Raw genomic sequence first — 16,175 nt, 5'->3', positions numbered from 1 at the left:
AATATTTTAAGGGAGGAAGAATGAGGATTAAGGAAGAGGAAATTATACAAAGAGACAATCGAGATCTAAGTACAAAATGCATTAAAAGAATTTTAAAAATTCAAAATATGTTTTAAAAATAGCAAATATGCTTTTACATCAGGATTTTGCATTATAGATAATAAATTTTCTCCTGACTTTGATTTTCCACTTACGACCATTTCGGTCAAAACAAGCTTGGTAGTATCCCACAACTCAAGATGTCTTTCATAACGCTGAGAGACAATTTCGAGATCGATAATTAACGCGACGGCAAAATTCCGCGACTACTCAGTATACCCGAAATGGTAGAGGGGGAGGTTCGGGGGGAGACGGGAAGATACGCGCTAACAATACACAGAAATAATCCGGAAACTATCGGTAACGACGGTGGTGTACGAGCCGTACGACGCAATACTTTGCGCGATCCGGAGTATCGATCGCGCGAGCGTGAAAATCCCGATACTTTACAACACGTAATAATTACAAACGCAGGACTAACATTACTGACTGTCGGCGGCGGCGAAATGAATAGAGAGAGCCTATTATATCTAATTTGGATGAGCGACGTGTGCCCGTCGGCCGTGCGACATAATCTACCACAAATATTCACGCGCGATAAATCGCTATCGCGCCACTTGTGGCGCTTTCGCATTACGCAGGGCCGTCCTGCGATCCTTGCGATCCTTGTTGTCGTCACTGGCCGTGTTGGTGGGTTCATCGCCGCGGAGTTCCTAAGATTTTTTGCTTTTTGGCTTCAAGGTGCGGGCTTACGGCTGCGCCCGATCGGCTCTCTTTCCTATCTGGTTGGATAGGTTCCGGATTGAGAGTTCACTCGCCGCTCCGTCCTTGGGACTCCTTCGCTTCGTGCGGCTGGAGTGGTGGTCGTCTAAGGCGGTTATTCATGAATCTGCTGTATTCGTCTCCAGGAGAACGTTGCTAAGGGTTGTTGTTAAACAACGGGGTGTCCTGGACTCCCGCTCTCGGCCGTCGCTCTTCTCTCTTCCTTTCCTTCCGCCGGATGGGATCCCGCCGCTCGATCTCGCGCCGACAACCAACTCGCGGGCTCATCTCGAGCTTGCATTTCCGATAACTACTACTACCACGGACGTATTTGAGATTACGATTACCGTTATTACCCGTTCTGTGTTCCTTGTTTAATTGTGTGTTTAATTGTGTGTGTTTTGTGTTATTATTAAAGTTCCTTTTGTTCTTTTAAAAAAGTGTTAAACATTTACGTCGCGGTACGCGAGTGCCGTTTGTGTCGCGCGTGTTCGAGTATTATCGAAGTCGACGCGCGGACGCAACAATATATATGAACTAATATATAACGTGTAAGAGATACGGGCACTTCTTAGATTTGACAATTTGTCATATAACTCTTTTTATTCCATGATAAAATCTGCTAGTTTACGATTTATGCAATTGTTTCAACTGTGATTGTGATCTTCTAGAAAATTGAAAAATTCATGCTTCTTTGTTTCATTACCAGAAAATAATATTCACTGCATAGAGCAATATGATTTTTGATAATAAATCCAATATCATGATGTAGTGATGCAGTAAATATTTTTTCTTACACAATGACAAACTATAAGATACATATAATACTAAAGAAAAAAACAACTTATGTTCAAATATATTGTTTTGTTAACATAATGCTTACTGCGTTCTATGTTTTTTATTTATTGTTACCTTTTTATTTGCATTTTTTAGCTTACCTTTTTGTTTATCTTCCTTCATAAAAATATTGTTACGTTCGTCGCTCTCTCACTTTCTCACACTCGCGCACACGCAATAAAAGGACACTTCCGTAAGAATAAGAATAACTTTATACACAGAAATATTATGTACAACAGGAATACAATATTCATTTCGTAACCGAGAGTGACACGTCTTTCCAAGCCGAAAGCCCCGAATACAACCACAACCCAACTTTGTTTAACAAATCCCCCCCCTCCCCCGTTGTTAGGGAGAACGCCTTGCACCTAATGTCTCGCCAAGCATTCAGCGCGAACATAACACCGAGCGTCCAGCGCGAACGTAACACTGCCCTCCTTCTTCAAGATTATCGTCCCGACAATTCGGAAGAGTAGATTTCAAGCGGTTCTCTGTCCCTTCTCGTCATCTTGAAGATTCAGGGTACCAAAAATGGTCTCTTGCAGTACCTCGAGCTGCTGCCACGAGTTACCAAGCTCCATTTTTCCCCGGTCTCCACCTATGACTTCGGGACCTCCTTGAAGATTCAGGGTACCAAAAATGGTCTCTTGCCCTACCTCGAGCTGCCGCCACGAGTTACCAGGCCCCATTTTTCCACGATCTCCACCTACGATTTTGGGACTTCATTGCGGATTTTCTTGAAGATAGAGAGCTGGCCAGGCTTCCTTCTTCTTCAACTTCCGCACGCCGTCATAGGATTTCCACTCTTCTTTCATGTGAACTTCCTCAATGTTAGTGCTGCTCCAACGCAATCTTGCAAGTCTTCGGACAAGGGGGGGGGGGACTTTCTGAGGACCCAAGCGTCTTGTAAGACTAATCTTGCCCCTGCTTCGGCATTCGCCCTAGTCCCACGGAAAACCTCAGTCGAAAACCGGGGAGAGGCAGTCTTCAAAAATTAAACTTCCTTCTTCCTGAAGAGATTGACGGAAGTTTTAAAAGAAAAAGAAACACTTCAGTCATCAGGGAACACTTGGAGACCATGCTTTCTGAAACGGGCAAAATATTTAACGCAGAAAACAGAAAAATGTTTTTCTTTAACAAATAAATTAATTTTAAATGGGACTCTGAGCTTCAAAGTCTTTTTAACTATCCCTTAATCGCGTTTTCCTGCTTGCTAGGACAATCAGAACGGAAATGACCAGTTTTTCCGCATGTCCAACATTCCCTATTAAAATTTTTTCTTCTCTCTTCGAAACCTTCCCCTTGAATAACTTTTAAAGTTTCCGCCCTCTCTATCGCCGAATTCAAAGAATCAACACTTTCGAGTTGAAGGGTTTTTCTAATAAAGTTATCAGAAACAGCAGAAATAAATTGTGCGCAGGCAATTCTTTCGCGAACCTCAAGCGGACATTCAGGATAAGCGCGCACGAGTCTTTCAAGCTCAGAGCCAAGGGTAGCCAAATCTTCCCCAGCTTTCTGTTTACGGTTCGTAAATTGCGTATAAAAATTCTGAGACAGATGTCCCTCCCCAAAACGCAATTCGAGTTTAGATTTCAACTCTGAAAATTCCAAACTCGACACATCTTGTATAGCTTCTAACACAGAACGCGCTTTGCCCCTCAAACACGCAGCAAATGCAACGGTCTTAGTCGTGTCGTCCCATTTATTCGCCTGAGCGATTAAATTAAATTGCGAGAAAAATTCCCGCAGCGGCACCGTTCCATCAAACACGTCCGGTTTTAATTTAAAATCTAACTCCGCGCGTATGTTAATTTCCGCCGTGTTTTCGCCCCGCGAATTCCCGACTCTAGAAATCGAAGGACTTAGCTGGTTATTTCTTTGTAGCCGCGTGAGCTCATCTTCAAATTGTTGAAGTCTCGCTGTGAGCTCCGTTTCCCTCCGAGCTTGCTCCTCGCGCATTCTCCGTAACTCTTCCAGTATTGCTCCAAGAGATGTTGTTTCCGTCGCGGGCCTCATATCATCAGTAGGTGGTTTTTCTGTCCTCGCTCGGGTCCTCCTCGGTGAATGTACCGTACTCATATTCGTATTCCAATATCGAGATGACGATCTCGGACGAGCCCCCAAAATGTTACGTTTGTCGCTCTCTCACTTTCTCACACTCGCGCACACGCGTGCTTCATTTTTTCGCTCCATATTTTTTCTTATATAATGGTGCTCAAGATCTATTTTGATATATGTACATTTTACTTGCTTAAAAACCTTTTAACTTTTTTTTTGGAAGAAGATGTATTACCTATTTTTGCAGCACGTTTATTATATCTCGTACGGAATTATTAATAGATGCAAATGATGCTGATGAAGCATTCTCCTCAATAATGTTTCTTTCGCATTTGTTTCTTCCACTTGAAGCACTTGTTCCTTTTTCATGATTTTTCTTCTTTTATTATTTAGAAAATTGTCTTCATTTTGTGTATTATGAAAAGAAATTTGCACGGCATTACGTTTTAATCCTTTATTAACACTATTTGTAAATGCTATATATACAGGGTGACCAGTAATGACCGCCCACTAAGTACATAGCATTATTCCTTACCAAAAACTGAGAGGAAAAGTCCTGAGCCATTTTTCTTTATAACGCTTAATAAAGCTGCTAGTATGCGGCGGCACACACTTCACGGCGCACGGCTCACCGATGTGCGCCCGGCTAAAGGTCGGCGCTGATTGGCCAGACTTTACTCAATAATAACTTTTTTATTAAGCGTTATAAAAAAAATGGCTCAGGACTTTTCGTCTCAGTTTTTGGTAAGGAATAGCAGTGTGGTGAAAATACGGTAACCGCGCGGAGGTATCAAATATGCGTAAATATATATCGCTATAAGCGGCGAAAAGAAACCATTCGAAAAATTACATTCATAGAAATCGCAAAGTAATGAAAGCTTAAATATCTATACCAATAAATACAAATTTTATTGTTTTGTTTAAATATCTATGTTTAAATATCAGTATTTGGTAAATATAGCGAAAAGGGGACCAACCCTCAATGACCTTGACCTTGATATATGTTGTCAAGGACATAATTCTGAGTAACTTTTTCTTCTAATTTAATCGTCGCTCGTTGCTTATGAAAAAGTTATTAACAAAAAAAGTTTGGAATATACCAAAGTGCATGCATAGACAGGAAGCACGCGCGGAGGACGCGAATTCTACGCAATATTATTGGCAAACTTTGATCACTTTTAACTCAAACATTATTGTAGCCTCGATATTTCTGTATTAAGATTTTTTACTCCATTTTGCCTCCAAAATACGCTATTAAAATATTGTACGGAGGTTGTGAGACACCCTGTATATACAACAATCCATAAAATATATATTATATAGCTTTGTACAGAAGAAAAAAAATGAAAATCAAAGTTATGATACACGGAGTATCGATATTAACAAAGCAACAAATCATCAAGTCTAGCAGGCACCCGTCTTACGTATTTTGTATTAATTCACTCTATTATCCATTGTTCTACTATTATTATTGATCGTCATATAATATTTAATTGCAAGTACAATTTTAACTATAATTTAAACATATATCCGCATATATATATACGCAAATATAAAATTCTCAAAAAGTGGGTGCTTATTAGCCTTGTTGCATTACTGCTTTCTGTCACGAGAGGCCAGAAAGCATTTTCAGGCTGTATCTCGGTCGTAAAGCGATACGCTAGAGGAACAAGGATAGCACGCGATTGTCTAACATTATCTCCCAACAATCGCATCCGTGTGCTCAATGTATCGGTTTTGTATCTTCACGGACGCTACACACATACGCGATGAAAGAGAGACAAAGACGGCGCAATCATCTCTCTTTGTCTAGCGATCAGTGTACTACCAGCATCGACAATATCGAAAAGTGGATGTAGCACGGACATGAACCAAGACCGACAGTATCGAAAAGTGGACGTAGCGTGGACATGAACCAATTGGTTGTTTTATCATGCCACCGAAAGTGGACGTGGCCAATGTAGTTCCAAGCGTCTGTAAAATGGACGTAGAGGCGCTGCTGTACGGGACCGAAAGCTATCGTACGAAAAACGCTGGGATGGCCGCTCTCAGGCTTCTCTCTGGTCCAAGGAATTTTTAATTCCTTGCGCAATCGGTTATTACTATTAAAAGAACTAAAATATAGTTAGTTTCTAAGTTAAATAACCATATGGAACTAGAATAATGAGCAATTAGTAAAATTGATTAATAATGGAAATAAGGGCAATTGGTTAAATAATTGTTCTATATTCCATAGGCATAATGCAGTAATAGATGCGGTACTTAATTATTAGTTGAAATATGGTTTTGAAAAATGACGGGACGTCACACATTCGACGACATACATTCACACGACAAAATGTTTGTCGAACGTAACGATTGATTATCGAATAGAGAATTTCTAGAGTCTCTATCGAGATTCTCCGAATTCTCCATCTGATTGCCAATCCACAAACATTTTGTCTGAATGTAATATCAGCATTATGGCTCTTGCAGATCAGCGCGATGACGCGACGCGCGATATCCAATCAGGGCTTTATTTTTTCCGAAAATCAGAGCTCTCATTGGATATCGCGCGTCGCGTCAACGCGCTGGTCTGCGAGAGCCATTACACGACGAAGGCACACGCAGGCGCAGGATCAGCGCACATGGTTTTATAATCGTAGTAGTCTAAAGGTAACATTTCATGAGCAGTGAAAAGCAGCAGCAGTTTAGAAAGTAACTAGACTCGGTGACGTACTTCCGGCGCAAGTTTTTGCTGTTTGAAGTTCATCCTGTTGAACAGCAAAGCAGTAAAAGCTGTGTTTTGGTTATATATGTACATATATTCTAAAGTATGGAATCACCAGAGGTAAGTTTGTAGGAACTATAATTATAAAAATAATTACTCATTCGGTTATATCTCAATTAATATTGAAATTGAGATTAACGATTTAAAGCACTGCAGAAAATCTATTTCATGGGCAGCGCAGCAATTCTGTAAAATCACCAAACAAAGCTAGTTAGTTACTAAACTGCTGCTGCTTTTCACTGCCCATGAAATGTTACCTTAATAATTAACTACCAAACGTTGTAATTAGACCACCAATCACCACCAAACGATTGTTGTTCAATTAAGACCAATTTGAACAAAATTGGTTGGTAAATAATATATTTGTTCGGCTAACTTCACAGCTTCCAGTTAGCCATCCCCACTACCTAACCGCACATGGTTTTTTTTACATTTTGGATAAATTATGGACCACCAAAAATTTTAACCGTCGGTTCATCTAACCGGACTTGGTGAAATTGGCCCTAAGGGTGCCGTATAACAGAGCTCATTGGCCCTTAATCGGGTTGAATAACATCCGTAGTTGTAAAACTGGCCAATCACAGCTATTCCTCTGAAGAATGGAATGACTGTGATTGGCCAGCCTTAGAACTACGGATGTTATTAAGTGCCGGTCTACAATAGGTGATTTAAGCCCTAAGCCTTATGACTTAAGCTCTAAACTGTGACGTATTTCCGGCCTTAAACATTTTTCGCGCTGCCTTAAGCCCTAATCTCTAAGCCCTAAGCGAGTTGGCCAACTCCCATCTTTTAAAGCTTAGAGCTTGAGGCTAGAATCAATGTAATTTCTCTCAGCCAATACGAGAATAGGCGGATATTTCAATTTACTTCGCCAACACGGGCAAAAATTTATTGACATATACTAGATTTTCAGTAAAGATTAGCAGTGAAAATATCGGAACATAGCCACGATGTCAGACGTCGAGGAACAGTGTGTTGAAATTGACGATGAACAGTTTGTTGAAATTAACGATGAACTTTTAATTTCTATTGTACAAGGAAATCCATGTTTATACGCAAAAAATGACAAGAATTTTAAGAATAACAAATTAAAAGACATGAAATGGGAAGTAATAGCTGATACTTTGAATTGTACAGGTGAGTTATTAACATTTCTTTATTATTTTGCAAACAAAATTGTGGTATATCTATGCCAATATTTTTTTGTATTCTAGCCAGTGAAGCAAGAAAACGCTGGGATTCGTTGAGAAATCAGTTCTGTAGAAAGCGCCGTCAACAGAAAAATCAACCATCAGGTTCTGGAACATTAGCAGAATGGCCCTTAATGTCCAGCATGTCATTTCTTATGTCTCACATTCAAAATAGAAAGTAAATATATTCAGATTCTTTTTTCTTAAAAATATACGTTTAAGTAATAAACACAAAATATTCTTTCTTATCTACAGTAAATATTAGCTGTAACAAATGTAAACTAAAGCACAATTATAGTCAATGCAAAATATGAGAATGAGAATAGTTTCATGATTTACCAGAATTATATTTTTTATTTTGCCTGATTATAATTAAGAAAAAGAGGTTGGAATAGATTTGTGATAAATTATTTTTGCATCTATAGAACAAAAGGCTCATCGCTACTGAAGTCAAACTTCTCCACATGTAGTGAAACTTCCAGTATCTGCTCAATAAACTCACCTGTCTTATCACCTACCGCAGCCTGTGCAATACAATCACAAAATATCACCTCATGTTCTGATTCTGAATATTCTACCTGGAATGATGATCACTGTGAATCACTGAATATTGGTACAGTATTATCTTACCTTTTTCTGTTAATGTTATTAGTTTTGCATATCTATATCTCTTGATATGATAATACTTTTGCAGAAAACATAGAAAACATTCCTGCAGAGTATAAATTACGTAAAGTTTCCACCAAAGAAACAGACAATATTATAAGTATACCAGGAATCTCAAAAACACAGAAACATGGAAAGCGAAAGTTGGTGCCACCCCTTGATACATTTGCACAAAATAAGAAAGCCTGTAATGAGCGCCTCGAAGATGTTCTTAAAAAATCATTGCAAGCTGTTACTGATTTAGCAGTAGCGTACAAAAGTGGAAGAATCGAAGAGAAAGAAAAAGTTTCTGATCCAAATGCAAATGTTATTGCACAAGCTTTAAAGTCAGTGGTGCCCGAAAACCAATTATCTTGCTTGATAGCTGTGTTACAATTAATTGAATCATTCAACCACTAAAAACCCAATGTTTTTTTTAATGACAAACTAACATAGTGTTATAACAGCAGTTTTTTTCTGGAAAAAGAGTACACTCTTCATGTAATTTAAAAAAAATAAGATGTTATTTAGTAAAGTAAGATAATGTGATAATAGAAATATATTAATTTTTTTATATGAAAAACATTGTCTTTATAATTTTAAAGTTATTACGTTACTATGTATTAGTCACAATATTAAAAATTTATGTTATTAGTAATGTCATGTTACAGCAGCATGTTTCTATTTATGTGAAATATTGTTTATATAAAAATGTTTATATAAAGTGGATGTATATTAATGTTTCCTAAATATAAAATAAAAGTAATAAATTTGAATAGAAATGCTTGTTTTACCTATTTTATTGAAAAAGTTTTTGCAAATGTATTGGTTTGAAGACATTTTTTAATTATTATTAAGACATATTTATTAGCAGCAATTATATTTTAATACAAAATAAAATAACCAAACATAAGCAACATTATATATACATATGTGTGTTTTGTGTGTGTATATATGCATATATATATATTACTAAGAAAGAAAGTGAACATCATGATCATGGAGAATTATTTGAAATTGCCAGGGTACTTGTCCTTCATCTGTAAGCATCCATTCGGCCAATGTTGTTCTTTGAGTTATAGCCGTCCTTGTTGCATTATTGCTACCTAAACGACCAAAATCGCATAAATTCGAACATGCAGCTGCATTCCGCCATGTTCCTAGTGTCACTATCCCATTTGAATCATTTTCGTTGTCAATATAAGTTGTAGGACAATATATCCTTCTTTCAGTCTCACGGTCCTCTCTCATCATCATAAAGTTATGGAGACATATTGCAGCCAATACTATTTTTTTTATATTTTCTACTTTTATTCTGATGCATGTGTGAAGAACTCTCCATCTGTTAATTACATACGTTCATAGTAATTCATTACTTTATTAATAAAAAAATATTTCATTGTTAATTGGACATGACACTTACCTCGATGAAAGAATGCCAAAAGCATTTTCAATTATCCTCCGGGCACGAGACAACCTGTAATTAAATATTCTCTCTGTATTACTTTTGATGCCTTTTTTTGAATAAGGACGCATTAAATCTGGTCTCAAAGGAAACGCCTCATCTCCCACAAAGAAATGAGGCATTTTATAATTTGTTCCTGGTAATTTCTTAGGTGGAGGGAGATTTAAAGATTTTGTTTCCAAGGCTGTCCCTAGCCCTGAATTTCCAAAAATACTGCTGTCTGGGAGTGAGCCTGAAACAAATACAAGATTTGCAAGAAATAAATAACTCATTCAAAACTTTGACCAATGCCTAATAAATTTTCAGATCTGGTCTTACCATAATCACTAACTTCCACCCACGTGAAGCAATAATTGGCATCACAACATGCCATCAACACCAAACTGAAATATTTCTTGTAGTTGAAATATTCTGAACCACTATGAGGAGGACATTGCATACGGATTTCCATCCAGAGCACCGACACAATTAGGCAGATTCCATCGATTATAAAAATGCTCTGCTATTTCACTCCACTTTTCTATGCTAGGTGCTTTGAGGAACAATGGAGACAGAGCTTGCCAAATACTTTCGCAGGTTTCCTGAATGACTTTATATATGGTAGAAGCACCAATCCTGTAGTACTTAGATCAGTACTTGGGGTTGTCACCAGACGCTAGGTAACTGTCGAAACAAGAGATGACTATACAAAGACATGAAAAAAATATTGATTAAAACAATAATGGTATTGATAATATACTAACCTCAAAGTGACAATTAGGCGAAGTCTTAAGGGCAAGGGCTCTCTTGAGCTTTTCTTTTGAAGCAAAGGACCAACCAAAGAAAACAAATAATCAAACTGTCTTATGTTCATTCTTGTATATTCAAAAAACTGTTCTTCATCCGTAAAATATAATTCTCTAAACAAATTGTTGTATACTCCTTGCTCTGTTCTTTTTCGGTTAATATTTCTCACCCACCATCTTCTTCGGTTCCTTTTTTTAAAATACATACACAAAAGTGCATTGCGCAAGTGAGTTAAAACAATAATAGATAATATTATTTCATTATCCATATTTTAATGGCCACATGGATTTCAATAAACGCAACTTTGATAATAACGCAACTCCACGATAACACGATTCATAGATTGAGTCTTAAAGCACATTGTAGACGGGCTTGGCGTAAAAACATTTTTAAGGCTTAAGGCTTAAAGCAACGTTAAAGTTTTAAAACAAAGGCTAAATCTTAAATCACCTATTGTAGACTGGCACTAAACCCGATTAGGGGTGACGTGTAAACGTAGTCATTGTGAGTAAGCTCTGTTACACGGCACCCTTAATCAGGTTAATAACATCCGTAGTTGTAAAACTGGCCAATCACGGCTATTTCTCTGAAGAATGGAATGACTGTGATTGGCCAGCCTTGGAATTGCAGATGTTATTAAACCCGATTAGGGGTGACGTGTAAACGTAGTCATAGATCTAGTTTCCACCGAAGTCGTCAATCCGATTCTCTTTCGGTGCGCATCGAATTTAACGCACTATTTCCATTGGAAGTAGAATAGAAGCAAGGAAGATTAATATTTCAGTAAAGCCAACTTAACTTTTGCTTGTGAATGTAAATAAACATAATCCTTGACAAATTTCTCGTTTATTTTCCATTTTGATAATTAATACGAACGAACGGTAACTGTTACGAACATCAACATATAGACTATATATCGACTATATATTGATGGTTACGAAATAATGGGAAGTAAAGGTTGGCACCATCTACTTTCAAGCGTTTCCACCGTCTAATAGCGAATTCGATTGGATGCACTAGTGCGCACTGAGTGCGCACTCTTTCAGTATTTAGTATTCGGTTGGCTTGCCCTGTACTTGTTCAGAATTTTATGTGTATTCGGTTGATAGTGCACTGAAAACATGTGCTAGTGGAAACGTGTTCGACTGAACTGCATTATTCCAGTGCAGTGTTATTTGTACGTTCGGTTGAAATACATTGCACTAGTGCAGAAGACACTGAATTGCACTGAGATTTTCGACACAGTGCAGTTCAGTGCAAATTTGAGTATTCCAATGAAAAAATATGGCAGCTAAAATATTATTATTAGATGAACTGTTAAATAGTTCGAGCAGTTCTAGCGATGAAGAAATGATGGCAGTATTAATGCGACATGAAACACAAATTCCGAAAGTGCGGAATATGATAAATATTATAAATGAATATTCTGATAAAGAGGTATTATCACACATAATTTCAATGTATAGTTTAAATATTTATTATATTATTTCATATTTAAAGTATCTCTCTTTGATTACTGTAGGTTTTTCTCTGCTCTCTTGTTGATTACAAGTCGCATATTGCACATGTGGGCACCACTAAAAAAGTTACTAAATGCACTATATTGGGATCAGTGCCTGTAATCGCTCCCAAGTCAGTGCAAATAATCGCATTCGGGTCAGTATTAAACTATGCGCTCCAACCATGTGCGTCTGGTAACAAAAAGTTACTAGCCACTGAAACGGAGCGAGTGCACATCAATCGAATTCGCCATAAATTTCGTGTCAATTCGCTGCCATTCCGACAAAGCTTGTAGATCGGAGTGAGAGTGAAATGAACACAGTCAGTCGTATTTCCATCGACTTAAATTTAGTCTTACGCCGCACTAGATGCGAATTAATACTTCGGTGGAAACTAGACCAGTGCTGTGTTCCGATTCCCTACCCGGGTGCACCTACCGATCTATATATCTGGATTGCTGATAGGCCTCCTGGAGATGTACCCTTAGGGAGAATTCATACCTTGGCAGAAAAGCAGAAAGCAGAAAAGCAGAAGCCAATCAGAACTCGCGCTAGAAAAGCAGAAGAGGAGCCCCCGAAAAAGACGACGACTGGCGAGCAAGGAGGGGAGATGGGATGACCATGACAGGATGATCTGGGTATCCCGGAATGAGTCGATACCCGTTGTGAGAAGAATAAAACTCCAAATCTAAATATATGTACACGTAGGCGGACACAACGGCGCGGCCCCTACAAAGCCTGCAAAGAATTCGGTTAATGCGTTCATCGATAAATGATCATGTATCACTTTCTATCTACGAGACCGACGCATTTCGAGATTTCGTTTAAAATTCCATTGCTTTCCATAAATATTAAAAATTGTATTAAAAAGACATTTATACCCAGACAGCACGAAAAGGCCAAAAGACATCTTGAAAATATTTAAAGAACGATAAGACATCTTTAAATCGTTTTTTAGACGTCTTTTAGGAATATGTGAGGTCTGAAAATATTTCAAAGTAGAAAATTCTCTCTATATATTATATACAATGCTTGTAGAATGCTTGCAAAAATATCATACATTTCATCTGCCATGTCTGTTTACAAACAGCACGAGCGCGCATGGGTCTATTCCGTTTCTCTATGCGCAGTAAGAGTGATGGGAAAAAGGGAACGAGTCAATGCGCTCATGCGATATGCTGCGTTTCATGCGGTTCATGCGTGAAACGGAACGCACCCTAAGTGATACCAATAAGTGCAGATCATGGATACCGCTTAATAAACTTTTTAACAGTTTTTTAACTTTTAACTTTCTTTTTAACTTTGTAATAGCTGCACACGAAAAGGAAGGTCCAACTATAGTAACATTCTCTATATTTGCAAATATTTTATTTATAAGACCCACAAAAAATGATTAAGAAATTGTAAATATTAAAATATAATCCAAAATTCCTCGAATCATGACAAGTTGATTGTATTATAGCAATTAAAACGTATGATAAAAACCTTTATTGAATGAATAAAGAATTATTGTTTTATTAAACATAAAATCTTGTAATATTTTGGTCTATTTTATGATCTGTTTCATCGTTTAATCCTGATTTTTTAAATTACAGCAAAATGTTAGGTAAACGTAAGTTTCAGTTACGGTCTTACATAGACCGTGGTTTTAGTCCAACTCATTTGAATTTCCCACGCTCGGAGGCAAATTGCCGGGTAAAATGGCGGCGTTCATTTGGGGACAGTTTTGAGTTCTACGAACAAAGGCGATCGGCAATCCAGATATATAGATGGGTGTCCAGATATATAGTGGGTGCATCCGACATTTAGGACTAATTTCACCAAGTCCGGTTAGATCACGGTCTTACATACAGGTCTGGAAATTTGTAGGGTGGGGAGTGTCTCCGATTTTGGAGCAAGGATGGTAGTTCTCGCTTCCGGCACCTGCAGCAGTGCAACCTAGGGGTGAGCTAATCACATTACACAGGCCCAAACCAGTGATGCCAGTTTTGAGACGCTGCCAAAGCCACAGTGTGTGAAGGGGATAACTCACACAAGCGTGAACCGTGTACGTGTAATGCGCAGAACGCTCTGCGCATTACATGTACACGGTTCACGCTTGTGTGAGTTATCCCCTCCACACGCTGTGGCTGTGGCAGAGTCTCAGAATTGACATCTCTGGTCCAAACAGCTGTGCAATGATGTTTAAAAAACAATCTTTTTAAAACAGAAGCTCATTGAGGAGTACAAGAAAGTAGCAAACGCATTGTGTATATTACTATAACTTTTATTGCTTTGTCAGCTTAGCAAGTTTGTTCTTCACAACGAATTGTTTTTGTTTTTTTTTGGTTTTCCTGATACGTGAATTGACGCATCCTCAGCCTTATATAATAATATATAGCATACAATAATATTTTTGAAGCATGCTTCAAGCACGGAAACGTAAAATTATAATTAGATAAAACTTCGTCCATTGTTAAATCAAATACATGCTTTTCGTTAGCGTGTTTGGCAAAACAAAACTCAACAAACGAAATAAGTTTGTTCCAAGAAATGTTCGTTGTCTGTTTGGTTTCGAACAGTCCTCGCTCCTCGCGATTTGCGGAGCGACGCAACCGACGCGGAGGCAAATGATCGGTGCGCGCCGTGCGCGAAGCGCACTCGCCGGCCGGCGCGCTAATATTCAAATTCGCGATCGATTGTATTCTCCTTTGTATAGGTTTATAATGACGGATATGTTTACTATGTGTTTCCTCAACATGTGTATTGGCATGAATTAACCGCCCTCGAGATTTCTCGTCGACCAGCTTCGACACTGAAGACGAATTTCTTTGTTGAATAGCTTTTCGACACTCTTCACACGCATCTATACGACTGATGACCCTGATGACAGCGATGAGCTGATGACACAACGGTAGCTTTGATGAGGTTATCTGCTGCTATATATCTATAGCTACTAGACCCCAGTATTGTAGCACACCTATCGGATGGACGGGAAACTGAGGTTCATGCCTCAAAAACGGTCACACCTCCCACCACTAAAAAAACACCGGAGTTTCCAGACCTGTATGTAAGACCGTGAGTTAGATGAACCGACGGTTAAAATTAGCAGGGTTCCAATTGAAATGATATGAATGCTTGGTTTTCCTTCACCTCTATTTTCTGTTGGCCACCCTGCTAATTTTAACCGTCGGTTCATCTAACCGGACTTGGTAAAATTGGCCCTTAGTATATGGATATGGCCTAGTTTACACTAGAGTCCTAAATTATCAGAGAGGCGCCAACTCTACCTCCACCATGCCCACCGCCGCCATCTTAAAACACAAACGTCAGTAGTGCTTATATATACAGATCATTGGGGACAATATTCGTGTGCAGATAGAGCGGACCAAATTGAGTCGAAAAGTCCTCTATCATATTTTTTTATAATGCTTAATAAAGGAGTTATTAAGGCTGGCCAATCAGCGCCGATCTTTAGCCAGGCGCACGTCGGTGAGCCGCGCGCCTGGTAGTATGCGGCAGCGCACACTTCACGGTGCACGGCTCACCGATGTGTGCCCGGCTAAAGATTGGCGCTGATTGACCAGACTTTACTCAATAATAACTCCTTTATTAAGCGCTATAAAAAAATGTGATAGAGGACTTTTCGACTCAGTTTGGTCCGCTCTATCTGCACACGAGTATTGTCCCCAATGATCTGGGACACCCTGTATACAGGGTGTCCCATAATTCGCGGATCATCCGCCATGTGCAGGTAGAGCACATGAAACCGAGAAGAAAAGTCCTTTACCATTTTGCGATTTTCGTAATAATTATTAAGAAATTAACTTAAAAAGATGGGCCAATCACAAGCGCGCGGCGAGAAGAGACTTCCTACTCTGGCGTTGCTCGGTGCGTGGCTTCAGCGTTCGCTCGTACGTAGCCGTATACAGCGCCCCTCCCACCGCTTCGCCGCGCACCTAGCAACGCCTGAGTAGGAAGTCTCTTCTCGCCGCGCGCTTGTGATTGGCCCATCTTTTTAAATTAATTTCTTAATAATTATTACGAAAATCGCAAAATGGTAAAGGACTTTTCTTCTCGGTTTCATGTGCTCTACCTGCACATGGCAGGTGATCCGCGAATTATGGGACACCCTGTATATATAA

At 38.8% G+C, this 16,175-nt stretch overlaps 2 protein-coding genes across 4 annotated transcripts; one reads left to right on the top strand and one right to left on the bottom strand.

Annotated features, from left to right (window-relative positions):
* Nucleotides 1–6,410: 6,410 nt before the first annotated feature.
* On the top strand, nt 6,411–9,079 carry LOC115239218. Of its 2 annotated transcripts, XM_029813615.1 has the most exons (5): nt 6,411–6,526; nt 7,372–7,603; nt 7,681–7,834; nt 8,082–8,269; nt 8,351–9,079. In XM_029813615.1, the coding sequence occupies exons 2-5, from the start codon at nt 7,417–7,419 to the stop codon at nt 8,719–8,721; spliced, it is 900 nt and encodes a 299-aa protein (XP_029669475.1). In that variant the 5' UTR covers nt 6,411–6,526; nt 7,372–7,416; the 3' UTR covers nt 8,722–9,079. The 2 variants fall into 2 exon arrangements, with proteins under 2 accessions (XP_029669475.1, XP_029669473.1); XM_029813613.1 differs by lacking the exon at nt 6,411–6,526 and having other exon boundaries at nt 7,092–7,603.
* LOC115239219 (protein ALP1-like) lies at nt 9,074–11,255 on the bottom strand. 2 transcript variants are annotated; one of them, XM_029813617.1, is made up of 5 exons: nt 11,003–11,255; nt 10,510–10,740; nt 10,085–10,429; nt 9,725–9,998; nt 9,074–9,643 (listed from the first exon to the last, which is right to left on the bottom strand). In XM_029813617.1, exons 3-5 carry the CDS (start codon nt 10,215–10,217, stop codon nt 9,274–9,276), a joined length of 777 nt encoding a protein of 258 aa, XP_029669477.1. In that variant the 5' UTR covers nt 10,218–10,429; nt 10,510–10,740; nt 11,003–11,255; the 3' UTR covers nt 9,074–9,273. The 2 variants fall into 2 exon arrangements, with proteins under 2 accessions (XP_029669477.1, XP_029669476.1); XM_029813616.1 differs by having other exon boundaries at nt 10,510–11,255.
* Between the last annotated feature and the right edge of the window lie 4,920 nt (nt 11,256–16,175).

The sequence above is a fragment of the Formica exsecta genome, unplaced genomic scaffold (genome assembly GCF_003651465.1).
Source record: "Formica exsecta isolate Colony F162 unplaced genomic scaffold, ASM365146v1 scaffold367, whole genome shotgun sequence".
Taxonomy (NCBI): Eukaryota; Metazoa; Arthropoda; class Insecta; order Hymenoptera; family Formicidae; genus Formica; species Formica exsecta.
The sequence above is the reverse complement of the archived record's forward strand: the minus strand, read 5'-3'. Positions and strand labels throughout refer to the sequence as shown.